Here is a 22,637-nt window from a genome sequence, read left to right as displayed (position 1 = left end):
CAAACTATTAGTAGGTTAAGAAAAAGAAAACAGTAATTAAAAGTTGCATTGTTAAACTGTGTCCCCTGTGTTACAGCAGTTTTTCACTAAACCTGGGACTGTGAAAGGATTACAAAGAAGGTGATTAATATAGTCCTTTTTAAGGTTATGTGATTTCTCCCCCCCTCCCCCGCCCCTCCCCCGCCCACCCTACCCCACCCCAGATGAAAGTGGAAAGACCATGGCGATAGAGAATAAGTGGTCACTGCAGTGTCTTCTCCCTTCAAAAGATCCAACTGCTGCTGAGGTAGAAATCGAAGGTTGGCGTCCCCTAATCCTCTTCCGCAGACTCTTGCGAGGAAGTCTCCTCAGTCTCCTCCTGGAAAACACAGAGTACAACAACCATTATTGTGTGGGCTGTTCTAGCAAATAGCTCAGAGGTGACCTGTTTCCACAGCACATTATGCTCGCTTCAAAAGGGGATGAGGAGGGTTGGCAAGCACCTCACTCCCAGGGCTTCTTAAACTGTAATTGAGGAATCAAGGTGTTGTTTTTTCCCAGAGCAGTCATTAGCCACTGTTGACTTAAGGCTTAACATCATGGCGGCTGATCAGCAAATTCAATTGTTTTCCCATGCAGAGAATGTCAGCCCAATGTAAGCTTACTCACCAACTAGAGTAAAAAAGAAATGAAGAGATTTTTCCCTGACAGCATGCCAGTCATCAGCTCCAGGAACCAGCATATAAGTAAGAAAAAAATACAGTTAAAGGATCCTTTCTTAAGGCATAAATAAACCCCTCCTCCAGATATTGGTAATAATAGTTAATACTTTTATAGTGTTTTAAAAAACCCAGTTGCCATAGAGCTCTGACTCAAGGCAACCCCATGTTTGTCAGAGCTGAACTGCACTCCATCAGGTTTTCGATGGCTAATATTTCAGAAGCCAATCGCCAGGGCTTTCTTGGAGGCATCTCTGGGTGGACTTGAATTGCCAACATTTCGGTTAGCAGCCAAGTGCATAAACTGCTTGCACCGCCTAGGGATGCCTTATAGTGCTTACAAGATGGCTTTAAAGAAGTCCCTGGGTGATGCAAATGGTTAAGCGCTCAGCTATTAGCCAAAAAGCTGGTGCTTCCAGCCCCTGCCCCCCAAGGTTGGCAATCTGCTTCTGAAAGGTCACAGCCATGAAAACCCTATGGAGCCCAGTTCTAAGTGGTTTTAGGAACTGTCTGTTATTATTTCCATTTTACAGCTGAGAAAACCGAGAAACAGACAAGTGACAGGCCCAAAAAAGGAGCCCTGGTGGTGCAAAAGTGTTTGGCTGGTAACTGAAAGGCTGATGGTTCAAACCCACCCAGCCAGTGGCTCTGCGGACAAAGACCTGGAGATCTGCTCTGTAAAGATTATGGCCTAGAAAGCTCTATGTGGCCGTTCTACTGTATCACACACATGAGGTCGCTATGAGTCGATAGCACCTAACAACAGCAACATGGCCAAAGACACAGAGTAGGGCCTGTGTATAACCCCTGTGCCACAGAGCCAAGACAACGTGGTAGCAAGTCAGAGTCTGCGAAAGAGCTGCAGGAGTGGGCTATTAGCTTCCTTTGCAAATCTATTTCCTGGTTCTTGTATTTATTAAAGCACATTTTAAGATGATGACCAAGTTTGGCGTAACTGCTCGATCTCAACACTAAATCCACATTGACCAAACATTGAATGGTGGGCTGGCCAGGCAGAGAAAATCTAATATATATGTTTTTGCAGGGCCTCCTCTTCATATAAATCTAACTACTCCTTCCCTTTTCCTTTTTTTCTGACTCCTTATGGCTCTGGAATTTGTTGGGGTTTCTGCAAGCCTGCTTGAGCTGTGCAGCCCTCTTTCCTTTTGCTTATTTAACAAATGTGCAGTACCTTTCAGGACATGGGTGGTAAAGCGGAGACAATAAACATTTCCGATAAAAGCGTCGTTAGTGAGAGGATGATTTTTATCAAACGCTGTACATTGTCTCCTGGGACTGCAGAAAAAGATCTAGGAGAATAGGTAAACATTTACTTGTGCAGCAAACGAAGCCCCTTTAAGAATGGCCAGCTGAAAACAGCTTATAACAGTCCTCATACCTTAATAGATTTGATTTTCCACATGGCTTCATTTTGTCTGGGTGGCTAACTGACACGATTTATACCTCTCTTCCTTTCCCAGGTCACTACAGTACACCATTCAGTAAAGCATGCCTTAAAGCTTGTCTGCATTATATGACCAAACTTCCATTCATTAGTGTTTGAAACACTTCAGCTGTGAAGAGCTCCTAAATGCTACCATGTGTGACGCTTGTGAACAAGAACAGCAAAAGGGAGGAAAAAAAGCCCCCATGAATGGGCACTCACAAACTCACACGAGAACACACACACACACACAGACATACACAGACACACACACACAGACACATACACTGTATCCTGGGCTTTAATCACAGCCCGCTGCTTTCTGCAAACCCTCTGCAAAGGGGTTCAAACGTTCTCTTCCCCCAAAAGACGAAGAGAGTTGTAAATCCTGGGAATAAACACACATACAAATGAATGGATTACAGCTTCAAAAATATAACCAGAGCAGAATCAAGTCCTGAGATTTCACACTGGTTTTGTTTAGTCTGCTTTGGGTTATGTGGGAAATGTGGAACGTATGAAGCTACCTCCCCTCTATTCTCAACCCCCAAACTGCAGGCTTTACATATTTAAGCAGCAGGTTTATACCTCTTGACTAGGCAACGGGCCATGACCCTGAGACTCTCTCTGGAGTCTCAGCCACAAAGGAGGATGTAGCATGATCAAAGCCAAGGACAGACGAAAGAGAGACAAGTCAAGGTTCAGCGACCGTATGACCTTGTCTTTTCACTTAAAATCTAAGTTCCAGAATGTCACTAAGCTGTTAGAGACAATTTTCATCCATCCACAAACGACTCACTTATCATTATGGGATGAAGTGTGGACCTGGCTTACTACCCGGATGCAGACCACAGAATAAAAGCCAGCAGGTATATTTTATTCCTCCTCACAGTTAAAACATTAATAGAACTCGGTCAAGCTGGAAATTCTCCTGGATCTAGCAGTGATTATGCTATTTCTAATTACTTCAATTTTCTATTCAATCTGGAAACCAAAGTACTTCCAAATCCTGAAAGAAACAGAATCCTAAGGCCATGAACTTACAGAGACCTTGTACTAGATGGAATATGATCAGCCTTTCAAAACGTTCCCAGAAACTTTGCTTGGTTTGAGTTGGTGAAGCTCCTGATATTTAAGTGGTTTACGCAAATCCCTCAGACACAACTCAGCTGAAAGCGACAGGCTCTGGTATTACTTTCTTTATTAACAGTTCTTTGTGTTGCTGTTGTATGCTGTGGAGTCAATTCCAGTTCAAAGTGATCCTACAGGATGGACTAGAACTGCCCCATTGGGTTTCCTAGGAAGTAATCTCTCTGAGAGCAGATTGCCAGGTCTTTTCTCCCATGGAGCCGCTAGTGAGTTTGAACCTCTGACCTTTTGTTAGCAGCCAAGTGCTTAACCATAGTGCCACCGGAGCTCCTAACAGTTCTTAATATAACACAAATAAGTGTTTTCTTAGTGTATCCTTTCTGCTGACTGGAAAAGTCTTGTACCAGTAGCTGTCAATAAGTATTGGATTTTTTTATAGCGCTAGAGTGAGACATTGGTGGTTCAGTGGTAGAACTCTCACCTTCCATTCAGGAAACCCGGCTTCAATTTCCGGCCAATGCGACCCATGAGGAGCCACCACCCATCTGTCAATGGAGGCTTGTGTGTTGCTATAATGTTGAACAGGTTTCAGGCAGGGCTTATAGGCTAAGAAGAAAGGCCTGACTGTTTCTGAAAAATCACCCGATGAAAATCCTATGGATCACAATGGTTCTGATCTGCAACCGATCATGGGGATGGTGCAGGACCGGGCAGCATTCTGTACTATCGTGCATGGGGTTGCCACGAGTTGGGGGCCAACTTGACAGCAGCTAACAACAATAGTGCTAGGATGTCAGAGGTGGGAGTCTCACTCCATTTAATTTTTGGAGATAACGTGGCTCTCAAGTGCTCAGAACGAGAGTTCTCTCAAATGTCTAGTTAACAGAGAGCTCTCTCTTCTTGGCATAGCCCTGCATGGCTACCCTACAAAAAACAAACAAAAAAACCCAAACCTGTTACCCTTGAGTCGATTCCGACCCTATGGGACAGAGTAGAACTACCCCATAGAGTTTCCAAGGAGCACCTGGTGGAGTCCAACTACTGACCTTTTGGTTAGCACTACGCCACCAGGGTATGAATGCCAAGCAGAAGACGTTGGCTGGCGCGTGGCACTGCTTACCGCTGCACACCTTCCCCGTGATATATGGGCTTTTGCTACTTGTGTTGTTACTGTGACGAAAGTGTGGTGTCATTAAGAGAAGAAAGAACCTCCCTGCTAAGAAGGAAGATAAGTTGGAAAACCCACTCCAAGTGTCAGGGTCTGGCCAGACTTGACACAGGGCCCTTGTGCAGTGGAAAGAGGGAAAAGAAGCAGGTGAGGAGGGAAGTAAATGACTGGCTTTGACATTCCCAAAGAATCTTATTTCTGAAGCAGAGTAGACCCCTAATTTCAGTTTTCTTCAGGGACTTAGAAGACACTGGCACTCATTGTACACATTAGCTTACACCCTGAGATGTTTTTAAAAATTATTTCACATTTGCAATGTATGACCAAAAGAACTTTGAGCTTGTGTAGCGCCAAGAATAAGTTTCAAATAATGAACTAAACCACAGTTGCCGGTGAGTCGATTGCAACTCATGGTGACCCCCTATGTGGCAGAGTAGAACTGTGCTCCACAGGGTTTTCAATGGTCAATTTTTTAGAAGTTGATTACCGAGACTTTCTTCGGAGGCACCTCTGGGTGGACTCGAACCTCTAACCTTTTGGTTTGCACCACCCAGGGACTCTTTTCAAGGACTAAGGAGGATGAAATACTGTAGGCAAGAGTTGCACACACCTCAACAGGGCTAGTGAGCAAATAGTAGTTCTCTGGTCATGGAAATTTACCCATTGGAATGGGGCTTCAGGACTGCACCATAAAAGAACTTTTCAAAGTGGGAGTGCACAGAGACATTTTTATGAGCACCAGCAACTACGGCCCTTAAACAGCGAACAGCTCCCAGCCATTCGCACCACTACTTTACCAAGTCAACTGAGGCTGCGCCATATGAGGCAGGACATGTAAGTTCTTTGGTGGAAAGCTGGTGAGAAGGAAGGGGAGTGGACAGAGTTTGTAAACTATATTTTTATCATGATTGTTGGAAAATCGTACTCATCTTGCCTTAGTTTTTCTTCCATTCATAAAAAATTAAAAAAAGGAATTGAATACAGTTCAATTATATGGATTGCTTCCATTGCTTTGACTAAGCATGAAAAAAACCCCACTAAAACCCAGAGCTTAGTCTGCACATATCACCATTCTTTATATTTGGTTCAAAACAACCCATGTGGTATATACCTTGGGGTACACTACCGCTAAACCATATAGCAGTTGTGATGGAGTTGATTCGGATTCATGGTAACCCCATGTGTTTCAGAGCAGAACTGCTCCACAGAGTTTTCATGTCTGTGACCTTTTGGAAGCAGATCGTCAGGCCTTTCTTCCAAGGTGCCTGGGGGTGGCTTTGGACCAACAACCTCTTGGTTAATAGTCTAGTGCTTAACAGTTTGCTTCACCCAGTGCAGAAACCCTGGTGGCGTAGTGGTTAAGTGCTATGGCTGCTAACCAAAGGGTCGGCAGTTCAAATCTGCCAGGTGCTCCTCGGAAACTCTATGGGGCAGTTCTACTCTGTCCTATAGGATCGGTATGAGTCGGAATCGACTCGACGGCACTGGGTTTGGTTTTTGGCTTTTGGTCACCCAGTGTAAACTATAGCTAAGTGATTAAAAAGGAGGAAGAAAAGAGCCCAATAGCCAATCTTAATCCCTAATGCTTGATGGACTTTTAAAATGTCTTCAGAGTTTACCACTGACTGTACCACACAAACACTGGTGAGGGTGTGTGCTGGAGGAAGGTTCGGAATTTAAAGCCCAGGGCTGAAGTTCTGGGTTTAATTTTCAGTTGCAGACAAAACAGCAGGGCTGCAGTGGAAGGGAAGCCGTGATTCTGAAATGGAACTGGGAAGTGGAAACGCTCTCCCTGCAAATGTTAGGGGATGTGTCACCATGATGCCCTACTTTGTGTGTAGTTGTTGCTGTGTGCCGTTGAGTCGATTCTGACTCATATTGACCCTACAGGATAGAGCAGAATTGCCCCATAAGGTATCCTAAGCTGTAGTCTTTACAGGAGTAGATCACCAGGTCGGCTGGTGGGTTTGAACCTCGGACCTTAGGGTTAACAGCTGAGTGCTTAACCATTGTGCCATCAGGGCTCCTTTTGAAAGGAATACATAATCACAGAAGTTCGTGTCAGTTTTATTGAGTACAGATTTTTTTTTTCAACTGCAAAAAATTCTGCAACTCTTTTATTACATAATGCTGTAAGCTGAAAATATACTTGTAATTCAAGCCATCTTACCAATAAACCTACAAATACCTGGTAATCTAGAAAGGATAGTCACAGTTTAATGAATGATACACTCTTTCTATCATCTTAACATGTTCAACTCCTTAAGGACTTAAGAGTGTTTCAAATTCACAAATATCTTGAGCCAGTTCTGTCTGAATGGAACTCTCCTTAGCAGCAAGGACCAGGAACCAATTTTTCAAGTTCCATCTTAGCAACCCACAAGAGCAGAAAACAGTTTTTATATTTCTCTGTGAGATATTTAATTTAAAATGGATTGGTGCTGTTTAACTTAATGGAAAGTGATTATTTCCTCCAAATAGGAAAATTTTATAGCAGATTTTTTTTAACATGGTAAATGAAATATATATAAACCACATAATCTGACAAATACAAGGATTTCTGGTGGAAATGCCGGAATTGAAACATGTTTTTCAAAAGGAGTCTAAGAAGTTAGGATATTTATAGCATTTGTGCCCATGTTTTCTTTACTTTAGCTTTGTGGTGGTGATGGTTGTTGTTAGTTGCCATCGAGTAGGCCCCAACTCATGATGATCCCATGCCCAATGGGATCGGGCCTTTATGCATATAAAAGCATCGGAATTACTTTGCATGTGTTAACCCACCGCCTTTGAGTTGATTCCAACTCATAGCAACCCTACAGAACAGAGCAGAACTGCCCCATTGAGTTTGCAAGGAGTGCCTAGTGGATTCGAACTGCCGACCTTCTGGTTAGCGGTCGTAGCTCTTCACCACTACGCCACCAGGGTTTCTTTGCGTGTGTTACCATGAACTTAATTTTGAAGGCAGTTTTGAGGTCTTTTGGGGCACGGGTAATGTAAAGAAAGTTGATTGTAGCTGTCACTGACCTCCGGTCCCAACCCTGGTCCTCACTGGTTATATAACCAAACCAAACCACACCTGTGGCCGACAAGTCAATTCCGACTCAAAGCGATTCTATAGGACAGAGTGGAACTGCCCTATAGGACAGAGGAGAGCTGCCCCATAGGGTTTCCAAGGAGCGCCGAGTGGATTTGAACTGCCGACTTTTTGGTTAGCAGCCATAGTAGCTCTTAACCACCTGGGCCTTATTTCCATTTTTGGTTTATAGGCACTGCAGGATTGTGTGAGAAAAAAATGTGACAACCAGATGGGAAAACTTTGAAAAAGAGTAAAAATCCTGCATGACTATAGTGCAGAACTGTGATTATTAATTACAGTTACTCATTTTGTGTTTCTCTCTTTAGGATTCTTGAGAAAGAAAAAAAATCTACTATTAAACTAAAACCAGTTGCCGTAGAGTTGATTCTGACTCATGGTGGCCCCATGCGTGTCAGAGTAGAACTGCTCTATAGGGTTTTTAAGGCTGTGACCTTTGGGAAGCAGACTGTGAGGCCTTTCTTCCGAGGCACCTCGGGGTGGGTTCAAATCACCAAAATTTTGGTTAGGAGTTGAGTGCTTAACTGTTTGCGCCATGCAGGGACTTATTACTAAACAGAGTCTCCAAAAGACATTAACGTGACATTTAGATTCCTAAAATGTACTCCTGTTTGTCTCATTTGAGCCCTCGATCAGAGTTCTGTCACTGAAAATATCGCAACGAAGGTTAACACTGGTCCCCGGAAAACTACATATTTCTCTTTAAGGGCTAATTAAAAAAAAAAAAACCTTGAGATGGGAGTTACACTTTCAAGACAGAGAAATCATTCTATGAAGAACTAACAATGCAAGTTCCAGGATCCCCTAAGTCATGATGTCTGAGGGTCACGGGTTTGATTAATTTTCCATGCAAGCTCCAATTGTGCAACAGTAAATGGTGACTGAAGGAGCCCCACGTTTAAAAACAGCTAAACATGTAGCAGACGTATATTTGCGTGAAGAAAGCACCCGGAAGAAGGAAATTTATTTTGATATTTCCAAAACTGTTCTTATTTTCATGCAAAGCAGTTTTTAAAGACAATTAGGATTAGGTTAAAGGCTGCTTAATGATTATATTCCAGATGTGCTTATGTATGGCATAAGGAGAAACCTTTTCCTATTGTTTTCCACAAGTAGAAAATGGTACAAAACGGTTGCATCTGTGGTCAAGGAACAGACAGACCATTTCTGGATCTTAATCACAATTGTACTAAACGTTTTTCATTATCCTGAAATATGACTTTTGAATAAACCTTATGAAAACATCAATAATAATAGCAGTCAATAAAAAATGACTCAACAGACATTTGAGTGGCCATCAAAGATTGCCTAAATGGAAAGGAAGTATCTTAGACAAAGCAACATATTTCCGGTCAAACAGTAAGGATTTTCTTAGCAAGACCAGGTTTTAAAGCCCATTTCTATTTGTTCCATATTAATTTAAGTCAGCAAGTTTGGATAGTAGGAAGAACGTTTATATATTGAATAAATAATTGGTTTTTAGCTGGTTCGCATCAAAATGGATAGAAAAAACTTTATGCAATATGAAGAGAAAAAACAGGTAGACACTGCCATTTCATATTTAGCCTAATCCACAGAATTCCCCACAGTTAAAAACAATCATACTTTTTAAAAAACTCCTAGAGCAAATCTGTCACATGCAGATACACTAAATTTTGCCTTTTTCGATTTTATAAATTGCCCTAAATTGAGTGATGTTCTCTTACTTGTTAGAAGTTAGATCGTCTCTAGGAGACATTCCTTGCCAAGAAACAGCTGACTTCATCTTGTCCATATTCTCTTATTATAACTGTTAGCTAAGCTAATTACTTCACCTGTTTACAGCTAATAACCCTTTTGATATGCTTCTTCTGTCCTGCAATTTTACCCTTCCCCCAAACTCTTTTATGGTTCCTCCTCTATTATATTCCTGTGCTGTGATATCCTTGAGTTACTTCATTGCAGGGTTAAACATTGGTTTCTACTTGGCTTTCTCCTTATTCTTTAACCTTTGCAATGTCAGAGGTCAGGGGTTAAGTCAAAAAGTATTTCCTATACAACAAAACAGCGTCATTCAGGGTCAGATTTGATATGCCTCTTGATGTTTTGCCAGTTGGTACCAAACATTTACTGGCCCACAAAATGTTTTACCAGCTTGAAAGAGCCTAAGTAGGAAAATAAATAAATCGGTATTCTTTATGACTTGGGCGATATAAATCACTTTGCTCCCCGAGTGAGTAGACGAATGACCATTTGCAAGTCTGATTTATTGTGAACTATTTATTGCGTTGGCCAAGGTACCATGTAAAAGACGAGTGTTAGAGTGCGAATGCTCTCCCCTCTTTCTCCTTTGTACGTCTAGACTAACAGCCCCCAGTAAAAATGCCTTCTTTGAGAACTAGATGCTGACTGCAATTCATCAACTTGCTTGTCCTAAAATGAAATCTCTCATTTTGCTCCAAACAATGTTTAGGTTGTCTGAAATATAAACATCCTCACAACTGCCCTTGAAGTCTCTGTAAAAACATTCAACTTTTTTTTTTTAAAGGGAAGGAAAAAAAAAAAAAAAAATCCCCTGATAACCAAGGCTTACTGAGATTCCTCTGCCATGGTGCACGCCACCCACAGAAGATCTTACTTGCAGGTTAAGAACTCTATTTCAAAACAGAAAGCATTGTTTCTAGTCTCTTCGAAGCTGAAAACTTTCCAATTCTCTCACTAGGAAACTGAAGAGGAGCAGGTTTATACCTGCCTTAATTGCTAGAGGTCTAGCTTGCCGGGGTTGCACAACAATCAGAAGAGTAGGTTGAAAGGAAGGAGAACTGTTAAGGTTTTAAAAACCTGTTTTCCCTTTGGGTAGGGCCGAGGCGAGAAAAAACGTTTGAATTATACAGAATGAGGTGCTTCTAATCTCAGCTTAAAGCCTTAAAAGGGGGTGGGGGGGCGGGTAGGGAGGGGTACCAAGAAACAATGAGATACCTGATAAACCAGCAAGACCTTTTCAGATGGAGGGATTTATTCTTGTCCAAATAAAAACTCGAGAAACAAAGCTTCCTCTATCAATAATAACTGATGCTTCTTTTATTAAAAAAAAAAACAACCTACCATGATTTCCTACTAACATTAGGAATGTAATCCACATGGCTGAGAATTAAACTGCTTCAAATTGCTGAAAAACTAGGAAATTAGCTAATTTCTATTTATTGCTTGTCTTATCACTTTAAATGAAAATAGAGCAGAGTTCCCCAGGAAACTTTGTGTTCAAATTTTTTAAAAAGTTAATGTGGATACTGCAGATTTTCCCCCTTAGATTCTTAAGAGACTATTAACCTTCCCATTGGAATTATGGGACTCACTTGAGGCTTGCAGCTAAAGGTACCTGGTGAATTTTCCAAACACAACTCCTCAGTGTGGGGGTTCCCGTAAGTTTTTATTCCTCTCTAAACACATGTACTTACATGTACAAACACAAGCACATATCTAGATTTTGCGATTTATCATGTTTCTGAATTTGTCTTCTCAGAATGAACGTTGCTGCTTTGCATCCCATTTCAAGAAGGGACATATTTGAAGCTCTGACGAGGGTTTAGAAGGTGATGGCATCAGGATACTTGACAACAGAGTCTTTATAATTCTATATCCATGTGACATACATACAAGGAAGGTGATTCTGACTGCCTTAGTCCCAATAATAGAATGTAGCAATTACTATAACATTTCCTCCTTCGTTAAAGTACTTTGAAAACGTACAATGAAAACATTTGAGGTAAAAAACGTAGCAGGCTTGAACTAATTAAACTTCTAGAATTTTCTCCAAAATATAAATATCTGGAAATGGAAAACTTAACAGCCAAAAATAAACCAGAACACAATAATACTCCCTGGAATTTATGTAATTATGAATCTCTCATAATGTTTTTGGGAGTAAAGGGAGAGGCATTGTTATCCCATATCATAGATGGATAAACAGGGCCACAGGGAGATTAGTTAGCCCATCAGTGGGGCCAGAATGCAAAACTTGGGTCTCTTAACCCACTGCTGAGCCCTTTGCTTTAGATACAAAATACTTAATTGTGCTAAAATCTTAGCTTCAAAACAGGGTCCGAATGTAACCCCTCAAAGTACTGTTGATGAAGAAAGGATATGAGCCTGAGTTAACCCAGACTGCCACCTGGAAAAGCCATCTGGGAGGGTATTTTTAAAGAAACAGATGGATAAGAATGAGATTCTTCCGAATGTAGTATAAAATTGACATTATCCTCAATGAGCTTCCACGTAGCCCATGTTGATATAATTCATCACTATGTCCTTAGACAATACAGATTAGGAAGCCCAATGAGCTCACACTCTTGTTGCTAATTTGGAGTCTGAACTCCTCTCCTTTAAAGGGTAAATCTCGGACAGGTACTCTAAGACAGCCAGACCCATCAGTGAAGATCGTCCCATCTCACTTGCTCCTTCTATGGTAGTCCCAATTCTCTTGGGAAAAAAATGTGTGCCTAAGATTGTACTTGTTATCATTTCTGCCCAATTTTCAATCTGTTCCTGCCACATGCATAACCTCCGCCTATGATTTATTTGTTCCTCCCTCTCTCCTTTTGTTTATGCCACTCATTTCATCTATAATGCCTTCCTTTCTTTCCTTTATGTCTCCATTTTCCCTTTGGCAACTAAACAACAACAACAACAAAATCAAAACTCAGGAAAGAGCTCCTCAATAATCCATGGCTTTGCACTCATTCATATATCCCTTATGTGCCACATATACACTGATATTTAGTGATCATTTGCTTGGCAAATGTTCAAAAGTCTCATGTGTGTAAATTGAGTACCTTCACCTCTGGCTGCACACTGGAATCACTTAGAGAGCTTATATTAAAAAAAAAAAAAAAAAAAAAAGATGCTTGGGCCTCTACTCCAGACCAAATAATCAGAATCTCTGGAAGTTGAGGTCAGTGGTGTATAGGTAAATGTTTAACAACTTGCTCTCTAGGGAAAAAAGGCGCTGATTTGTAGTGTTTGCTGATTTCCATGGTATAAACATAAGTTATTTCATGCTACTTGTCATCATGGAGCGTTGAATTGGGAAGACATACTCAAAATTGGCTCGCAAGGGCTGGCTGTAGCACACTACTAGGTGAGGTCCAGGCATGTATGTGTGTGTGTGTGTGTCTGTGTGTGTGTTTGTATGTATTTCTCCAGGTGATTTTAATATACAGCCAAGATTAAAAGCTTCTGAACGAGATCACACACTTCTCAAAGGCAGTGACTATGTTTTTGTTCTACTCGTCTTTTCTCCAACACCAAGATCAGGGACAAAATCAATGTTCTTAACAGACTACATCAGGTTGTTAATGTACAGTTCACAAGCTATGATGCTACAGTGATACTGCAATTTCATTAGACACAAATGTACACAATTACAAATTCACTTTCTCTTGATAGATGAAGGATGAGAGAATAAATCTATCTGGGGTCTCCATAAAGTCCCAAGTTTTTGTTTTGTTTAATATTGCTTACAAACTCTGAGTATTTACTTTTAGTGCCCCTCCCTCCCACTCCTGGCTTTTGGGAATGGGTCAGCAATGAGAATGTTTTTTTTTTTTTGTAATGGTAGTTCAGAATTTATTCCACTTAAAGTGCAAATGTAATTATTTTAATACATTTCTCCCGGGTCCTAACATGTATATATAAAAACTTCAGTTCTCTTCCAAGCAACATTTTTAACTAGACATAAAATCTGCTAGGAGGGTCTTCCCTTGGCAAAGCAATATTGTCTTAACAGGGTGTGGGAAACATTTTAAAAGACTTCCAGAGAAAATGATTCCAAGGATATTTTAAATTATTAAAAAGTTTTAACGTGAAAGAGCTCTATAAAGAATTTGATTAACTCATGTTACTTATTAAGAACTCACGTTAGCAGGTTCTGCATGATTCCTAGATTTTCTGAGTGTCCATTTAAGCTCAGAAAAGGAGAACAGCAGGTCATTCTTAAACCATATTAACAGCTCACATACTTAACAACCGTGATTTAATTTTTCTTCAGTTGTCTTTGAGACATGCTTTAACAATAAATAGGATTTCTGTGTTGTAATGTACATATTGTAGAGCCACAGTGGAACAGTGATTAAACACTCAGCTGCTAACCAAAAGGTCGGCGGTTCTAACCACCAGTCACTCCACAGGAGAAAGACTTTATAGGCGATCTGCTCCTATAAAGATTATAGCCTTGGAAACTCTATGAGGCAGTTCTACTCTGTCCTACTGGACCACTATGAGTCAGAATCGACTCGATGGGAATGAGCAGTAGTAGTAATATGTACAGATTGTAGTTAGGACAAGGAACTCCAGGTATATGGAACAAAGGAAGTAAAGCTGGTTCTTAATTTTGATGTTGCCCAAGCTTTCAAAAACTGTGATTTAATTGTTTAAGCAAACTTGAGTGTTGCCAATCTGCAAAATTGGTATAACTGAATTTCCTACTTTCCCAGCTTCTTTTGGATTCCTTGGGGTTCATCAAATGTTATGCAATGATTCAATGAATAGAACTGTTTCCAGATATGAATCATGGGCTATTTTGCAGCTAATAAATGCTGTATCAAGTCAATGGAATATGGATAGTCAGGTGAAGAGGACAAAATTTGATGTTTAAGAATTAGTAAAACATGCCATGAGATTAAGTATTTCTCTTTTACATATGAGGCACTACAATAAAATAGTTTTATTTTTTTTAAAGTACTTATATTTACTTTGCATACTTAAGACCTTTTTCTTTTAGGGTTTTTAAAGACACAATACCAGAACTATATATTCCTGACTTTGTCTATAGTTTTTTTTTTTCTAAAGAATACAACAAATTTTCAAGAATACTGCAATGCTGACATTTTCAAAACTAGAAACATACTACATAAAACTTTAATTTGAGCACATATTTTTTTTCCTGTATATTTTTACTTTACTTCTTACATTAATTGGGAGAAAAAAAAATCATAATGACCATCTCTTACCTGAGCAGGCTTCTTTTGAACCACTTGCTGTGGCTAAAGAAGAAAAAAGAAGAAATGTTACATTCGAAAAGGAAATATACATAATGAAAAAATTAAATATATATGTCATAAATGTACACAATTGTCTTCAAAGTAAAGAAGAAAATTTCAACGTTCAAATGGTTTACCCAAGGTTAAAGCGTGCTTGTTCATGACCTCTATATGTTAAGGAAATACAATGCAGGATATGTAGATTAAAACAATTCCCAATTAAAGTCTGGCATACATACCAGCCATAGGAAATTAAATTTGCTATTTGATTCACTTTGTTTTTAGCCAGTGTTTCATAAAACTTGAGGAGTGAATGTGCCTAATTTGTTAACATTTTTTAAACTGCTTATTGAGATATAATTTACATACCACACAATTTACCCATTTGAAGTCTATGATTCAAATTTTTTTAGTATATTCAGAGGGTTGTGCAACTATCACCATAATCTAATTTTAGAACAATTTTATCCACCCTAAAAGGAACCCATTAGCATTGGCTCTCGTTTCGTCCACCCCTCCCCACTCTTCAGTCTCCTCAGCCCTAACCGACCACTAATCTACTTTCTGTCTCTATTGTTAGGTGCCGTCAAGTTGATTCCAACTCTTAGCGACCCCATGTACAACAGGATGAAACACTGCCCGGTCCTGTGCCATCCTCACAATCGTTGCCATGTTTGAGCCCATTGTTAAAGCCACTGTATCAACCCATCTTACTGAGGGTCTTCCTCTCTTTCGCTGACCCTCTACTTTACCAAGCATGATATCCTTCTCCAGGGACTGGTCCCTCCTGATAACATGCCTAAAGTAAGTGAGACTAAGTCTGCCATCCTTGCTTCTAAGGAACATTCTGCCTGTACTTCAAGAGAGATTTGTTCATTCTCCCAGCCAAGAAAAACCAAACCCATTGCCCTCAAGTCAATTCTGACTCATAGCGACCCTACAGGACAGAGCAGAACTGTCTCATAGAGTTTCCAAGGAGTGCCTGGTGGATTTGAACTGCCGACCTTTTGGTTAGCAGCCATAGCACTTCACCACTACGCCACCAGGGTTTCCATTCTTGCGGCAGTCCATGGTATATTCAATATTTTTCACCAACACCATAATTCAAAGGTGTCTTTCTTCTTCACTGTCCAGCTTTTGCATTCATATGAGGCAACTGAAGATACCATGGCTTGCATCAGGCACACCTTAGTCCTCAAAGTGACATCTTTACTTTTGAGCACTTTAAAGAGGTCTTTTGCAGTAAATTTGCCCAATGAAATACATCGTTTGATTTGTCGGTTGCTGCTCCCATGTGCACTGATTGTGGATCCAAGTAAAATGAAATCCTTGACAACTTCAATACATTCTCCATTTATCATGATGTTGCTTATTGGTCTAGTGAGGATTTTTGTCTTCTTTATGTTGAGGTGCAATCCATACTGAAAGCTGTCTCTACAGATTTGCCTATTCTTGATATTTCATGTTAATAGAATCATATAATATGTAAGCTTTTGTGGTTCACTTTTTTCACTTACCATGTTTTCCAGGGTCATTCATTTTAGCATGTATCTGTACCTCATTTCTTTTTATAGCCAATAATATTCCATTGTGTGAATACACCACATTTTATCTATCCATTCACCAGCTGATGGACTTTTATGTTGTTTTCACCTCTTGGCCATTATGAACAATGCTGTTATGAACCGTCACACACAAGTTTTAGTGTGAACATATGTTTTCATTTCCCTTTGGTATATACCAAGTATTGGAATTGCTGGATCATATGGTGCTCTATGTTTAACTTTTTAAAGAACTGCCAGACTGTTCTGCAAAGCAGCTGTACCATTTTACATTCCCACCAGCAACATACGAAGATTCCAATTTCTCCACATACGTGCCAATGCTTGTTATTGTGTTTTTGTTTACTGCCATCCTCATGGGTGTGAAATAGTATGTCACTGTGGTTCCAATTTGCATTTCCCTAACAACTAATGAAGAGTTTTTGGGTGATACAAATGGGTAGGCGCTCGACTACTAACCAAAATGTTGGTGATTTGAACCCATCTTTTTTTTTTTTTTTTTAGAGACACTGGGGAAAAAAAGACCTGGAGGTCACTCTATGGAGTGCAGTTCTACTCTGCAACACATGTGGTCACCATGAGTTGAAATGGACTCAATGGTAACTGGTTTGGTTTTTGGTTTAATGACTAATGATGTTAAGCATTTTTTCATATGCTTACTGGTCATTTGCATATCTTCTTTGGAAAAGTGCATATTAAAATCCTTTCTTTGCCCATTGAAAAAACTGGATTATTTGTATTTTTACTACTGAGTTGTAAGAGTTCTTTATATATTCTGAATACAAGTTCCTTATTAGATGTATCATTTTCTAATATTTCTCGCATTCTGGGGGTAGTTTTTTCACTTTCTTGGTGGTTTTATATGCAGAATATTTTTATATACGTATCTCCAATTATACTGTTGAGGAAAACTCTCCTCTTTTTAGTGAAACATCTAAAATAACTTTTTTTTAACCCAGATTAATTTATTTTCCAGTAACTTTAGAGTATTAGAAAAACATTGAAGTTCTTCTTTAATATTGTAAAAGGTGGATTTGAAGCCCAAGTTATTTGATGGATGACTTCCTCTCCAAAACTCTCAAGTTTGAATATAAGCCTTACTTATTCTATCTACTGCACATCACTGATACATGTGAGTACACATGACCCACTTTGATGTTGATAGTGACATGCTTTCATGTATAAATGAAAGAAATAAAATTGCTACAGTTCTCCCAAAGAGCTGAGGTTAGGGTAAATTCATTCCATCATGCGAGGATGGAGCGCCTATTCATTTTTCTTTCCTCAGAATTTCTCTGTTTTATTGCTGGAGTATTAAAAATCATTGAAGCTGCTTTTTTTTTTTTTTTAATACATGAACTAGATAAAAATAAAAGAAACAGCAAGAGTCTTTTGTGGACTGGGAAAAAAACAATGCTCTTCCTTTTGACTTTAAATCACAGTAGAGATGACATCATAAAAGCCCAGGCTGTGAGATGATGTTTTCTCCAGGTGGAATCAAACCAAGGACAATTAGGACTGCTTGCCTCTTAGGACTCAAGAGTATGTGCTGAGGGAGTATCCATTTCAAAAAGGTCATTTGTAAGAAGAGACCACGTTTCTTCCTCCTCTTTCTTTCTGCAGATTACACCTGTACACATGTTTACTCCCAAACTGTTTCAAATCTACAAACATTCTTGCAGGCTGACTGGTTCCTACTGCTCAGAAACCCCCTCCTTTTTTGGCCGGGGATGCTGCATTCATGTGACCGCTGCACGCTGCGGCTCAATGAAATCCTCTGAAAGGGCTGCCAGCTCACCCAATTTTCCATGAATTAGGTCCTGACACTTCAATGAGGGGAAAGACAATGTCTGAAATGCTGCCAGCCCTGGCTCGCGGCCTAGTCTGTGTCACAGAACTTCTACCAGCTGCCCTTCCACACAGCACTTCATACTTCTCAGACCACCAAACAAACAGACCCTTGAATGCTTTCAATGCTGGTTGGGGTTAGGGCTGCCAGGATGTTTTCCCAGCTTCTGGCACCCAATGGTTCCAGACTGTGCCGAGAAAGTTTTTTTTTGTTGTTGTTGTTATTTTGTTTTTATTTTTATGAATGGCTTTGGTAAAAAATGCAGACTGAAGCATAATACTATAGCCATTCATAAAAAGGGAAGAGGGGCAGAAACAAAACAAAACAAAAAAAACAAAGCTGCTGTCTAGAGAGATCTTTTTGGACACTGGACAAACTGCAAATCTCTTAACCTCCTTGAGGAATATCTCATATCCTCCTAGAGCTTAGAGCTAAGTGTTGATCCCTGGAAACCTAGGAACTCCTAAGAGTTCCTGTCACAAAGATATGGTTGGACACTATAATTTTCAAAAGAAGAACTGAATAATATCAATTATGTATATTAATCTTTAATGTGGTAAACAGTATATTTTCACACACCTTAAGCAGCAAGTCATATTTTGTACAGGCATTGTCCAGCTTTCACATGCATATGATGCAATTGAAAATACGATGGCTTGGGTCAGGTGCACCTTAGTCTTCAAGGTGACATCTTGGCTTTAGAATACTTCAAATAGGTCTTTTGTAGCAGATTTGCCAATGAAAATCCTTTATTATTTATTATAAAATCTACCCCTTTGTGGCTGGAAGGGAACAGGCCTTATTATTTCCATTTTCTCATGAAGGCACAGAGCACTGAAACAACCTCCCCCAAATCATTTCTAAAGCTAAAACAACCCCGTCTTCTAGTTCTCTCAATCACCTGCATAATACCCTGAGGAAACCCCTTCTCTTCCTTAAAAAAAAAATCAAATCCAGATCCAATTCCAGAGAAGAAGCTGCAGTTCATGGCCTTAATTTCCACCTCCTGAGTTGCCTTCCTCTTTGGGACCTCTCAGGACTCTGCACGGCCTGAACAGAGAGGGGAAGCCGTGGCTTCCTCAGCAGGGCTGGCTCAGATCCTCCTAGTTTGTTTGCGAAAAAGTGAATCCCAGGAGACAACAGTCAGGCCCACAAGGTCCAGCTGCCCCGCCCCACCTGGAGATTCTTCCTTCATTATCAGCTCTGGAGGGTCCGGGCTAGTCCCTTTGAAAAGTGTGGATTTCATATTGACTTCTCACTCCAAAGCCTTCTCAGTTGCTTATTTAGACAATTCCGATGGTTCCGTTTCTAATAAGGCTGTACACATTGTGAGTGTACAGATTAGTCGCTTTGGGGGCTTGGCGTTTAAATTTCTCAGTGCGCTGAGATTCTGAGTTCGTTATGTTAAGAGACTGCCAAACCTTCCAAAAAGTCTGTAATAAAAATTCTCTCATTCTACTGTGGCATTTAAACTTTTAAAATACAATGGGTAAAAGGTAGCTTCCTTCCGGAACAAAAGGGCTACAACAACCAACAGCAACAACAGGTTTTGAAGAAATGCTTTGGATCAAGGTAACGTTAAATTAAAGCTGGGAGGAGAACATAAAGAACCCACCAATCGAACGTATCATGCAAAGATTAAGACGGGCTGTCTCTAACCACATGGGTTTCAACGTATAGTTCTCTGCAGGTCAGCCCTTATATTGGACCGGAGCATCCAAACTGAAAGTAAAATACTTAAGCAAGTAAATATTATCGTTAAATTCCATGTAAATAGCTTAGGATACAGCATGCTAAGAACTGCCCCCCTAAAGAAACAAACCCATTGCTGTAGAGATGATTCTGACTCATAGAACTGCAAAGCATACGAAGAGGGGAAGAACACATTTTTTAATTTCTGAGATCAGACAGCGAAGCAGCATTTCTCCCAGTGGAAGGGAAAACATTACGGAATTCTTAAGGTCCACATAGTATTTTGCTGTTTAAGATTCTGTAGAAACTCTTGTGTAGGAAATGGTCTGCCACTCCATTTATTTTAGAATAATTAAGGGGTTCCCCAGCCCTCCTGAGAATTCAATCTGTGGTTCCAGGGAGTCTCGGAATTTTAAAGCTGATACTTAGACAGCTAAGCCACCCTTCTAGTAGGCATTGAAAGAAAATCCTTCCCGACGAAAGTCCTAGACATTAGCAGTTCATTTTAGCGCTAGTCTAAGCATCATATGAAAAGAAGCTAGAATTAGGTGTACCAACTTAATTTTTTTTTTTAAATGAGGTGTAATGTATAGGGTGATAATTACCACAAAGAGTCTTAAATTGCCCTTTGAAAGAAAACAGCCCTTCAGTTGGATCTCTGTGCAGATAGACCTTTGGGTTTTACGGAAACGGCAGAATTTCCTTTGTTTTTTGTCAGCCAGTAGTAGGCGGTTTTGCCCACTTTGTTTTCAAAATCATATGACCATTGTTCAATCAATAAGTGCTTCTGTTCCCTAGCACAATTTTTTTTTTTTTTAATGTAGAGCAATTCTCATCTCATAGCATTATAGGATAAGACAGATTTCCAAGCTATTCACTAAAATACAAAACATCTCACAGGATAAGCTCAGTTAATTTAAGATTTTAAATTAAATATGGCACCATACAAACATTATTTGCTATAATGATATTTGTTTTCAAACTTCAAAAGCAGTTCTTCATGCCTAAATCGACTCATTGAAGTAGTAGGGATTATGATTATGTTTGTATCCACTCCAGTGCAGCCAGCTTCATCTTCAGCCTGAACGGACCAGTGAATTTATCCCTGCCACCATTTTGACAAAATTTCAAATAATAAACTGACCTATTCAGTTATACTTTGTCACAGTTTCACTTTTTCACTATGAGTCGAAATCGACTGGATAGCGCCTAACAACAACAATTGCTCAATTATCTTAACTATTTTTTGGACTAAACTGATTGGCTATCTTTAGTAAAGAGTATCAAATAAATTGAATAAGTAGACACAGCTCAGGTTCTAGACAAGCAATTGTACAGTCTCTATGTAAATTCACCAGACATGCCCGCGAACCACTGAGGCCAGCAACAGCTTTGCATTGTGTGATGTACATATTGATGGGATCTTTCTGACTTGTGGTTTGAACAATATCCTTTTTCACCCTTTGTCCAAGTAGTTTAAAGGTTCACAAGATGACCTTTCTCTCTGTATATAACCATTCAGCAAGATTCACTTTCGTTGTGTCCTGACAAATATGATTTTCATCCCCTGAAATTTCACAGTGCTGTTCTGAATACATTTTCTTTGAATATGACATTAACCCAACTGGAGAAGGATTACCATTGTCAAGAATGAAAATTCTTTCCTGCCTTTCATGAAATGAGGTAATCAGCACGCTTGTTCATGGTCCTCTGGATTTACAGGTTTCAAAATGTCACTATTCCAGAATGTCCAGGTTTATATTTTGGGTCACTTTTAAATCATGAACTTCATGCTCTAAAGGTTTTGAATCTTTTTTTTTTTTTAAAGTCTAAGAATTTCTCCCTCTCCTTTTACAAATCAGATCTTATGCGGAATCCTACAGTAGGAAGCAGACAAAATGGTACTGATCTGATCAACCTGCTGATGGAGGGTTCTGCAATCCTTTCAAATGGCCTCCTCCCCAACGCCTCTGCTCCACCCCCGCCATGCCCCTAGGAGGCCCCAGAGCCCCCTCAATGGAATACCAGAGCTCCAGTGAAGGTCAAGTAAAAATCTCTAATCTCTAGATGTAAACTCTCCAACAGACCTGGATTACCAGGATAGGTGGAAGCAGAGGGTTCTCAGTGCCTTCTGTTGGTGTGACATACTAACAGGATGAACCCATGAATTTATATTTTTGTAGGTCAAAACCAGTCAAATATCAGCAATTTCTTACAATTTAGCCTAAAAACAAAAGTTAGACAAAGAGAAAGAAAAGCTAAAGCAGAACTGATGTGTTCAAATTGTGGTGTTGGTGAAGAATATTGAATATATCATGGACTACCAAAATAACAAACAAATCTGTTTTGGAGGAAGTACAGTCAGGATGCTCCTTAGAAGCTAGGATGGCGAGACTGTCTTGCTTACTTTGGACATGTTATCAGGAGGAACTGATCACTGGAGAAGGACATTGAGTTTGGGAAAGTGGAGGGTCAATGAAAAAGAAGACCCTCAATGAGATGGACTGACAGAGTGCCTGCAACAGTGAGCTTAAACATAGCAGTAACTGTGAGGATGGCACAGGACCAGGTAACATTTCCTTCTGTTATATGTAACAGCACTGTGAGTTAGAACCAACATGATGGCACCTAACAGCAACAACAGCCACCCCCTAAAAGAATCAAGGTAAGGTGGCCATTCTCTCTAATTTAGCTATATAATTTTTGTGATTTGTCATAAGGCTGTGTTAGTCAGCAGATGTTTCTACTCGCTCAATTTTCCTGCTTACTACTCTCTACTCTGGCTCCTGATCCTTAGACTTTCCCAAAGACTGCCTAACTCTGTGGTGAAAGGAGGTTTGCCTGTACCAGGTATGATGCTCCCAGTGTTTTTGCTTATTCTGCAGCTTTTCATCCAGAGCACCATGCTGCCTTTGTGATCACCCAGCTAACTTCTCAGACACACTCCAAACCCTTCTGAACTCTACCTCTGCATTGAAACTGGATAGCTGAAATAATTTTTACATAAACAATTTCTTATTAA

At 39.9% G+C, this 22,637-nt stretch overlaps 1 protein-coding gene across 1 annotated transcript in view; it reads right to left on the bottom strand.

The window, feature by feature from the left end:
* Positions 1-203: 203 nt before the first annotated feature.
* HMGA2 (high mobility group AT-hook 2) overlaps positions 204-22,637 on the bottom strand; it is a 156,414-nt gene continuing 133,980 nt past the window's right edge. Inside the window, exons 4-5 of the mRNA XM_049883787.1 lie at positions 14,483-14,515; positions 204-358 (exon numbers count right to left, since the gene is read on the bottom strand). Coding sequence (XP_049739744.1) covers positions 311-358; positions 14,483-14,515 — 81 coding nt within the window. The 3' untranslated portion in view covers positions 204-310. The remainder of the gene's footprint in view (positions 359-14,482; positions 14,516-22,637) is intronic.

Source organism: Elephas maximus, chromosome 4 (genome assembly GCF_024166365.1).
Source record: "Elephas maximus indicus isolate mEleMax1 chromosome 4, mEleMax1 primary haplotype, whole genome shotgun sequence".
NCBI classification, from domain to species: domain Eukaryota; kingdom Metazoa; phylum Chordata; class Mammalia; order Proboscidea; family Elephantidae; genus Elephas; species Elephas maximus.
This window is presented reverse-complemented; position numbering and strand designations above follow the sequence as displayed.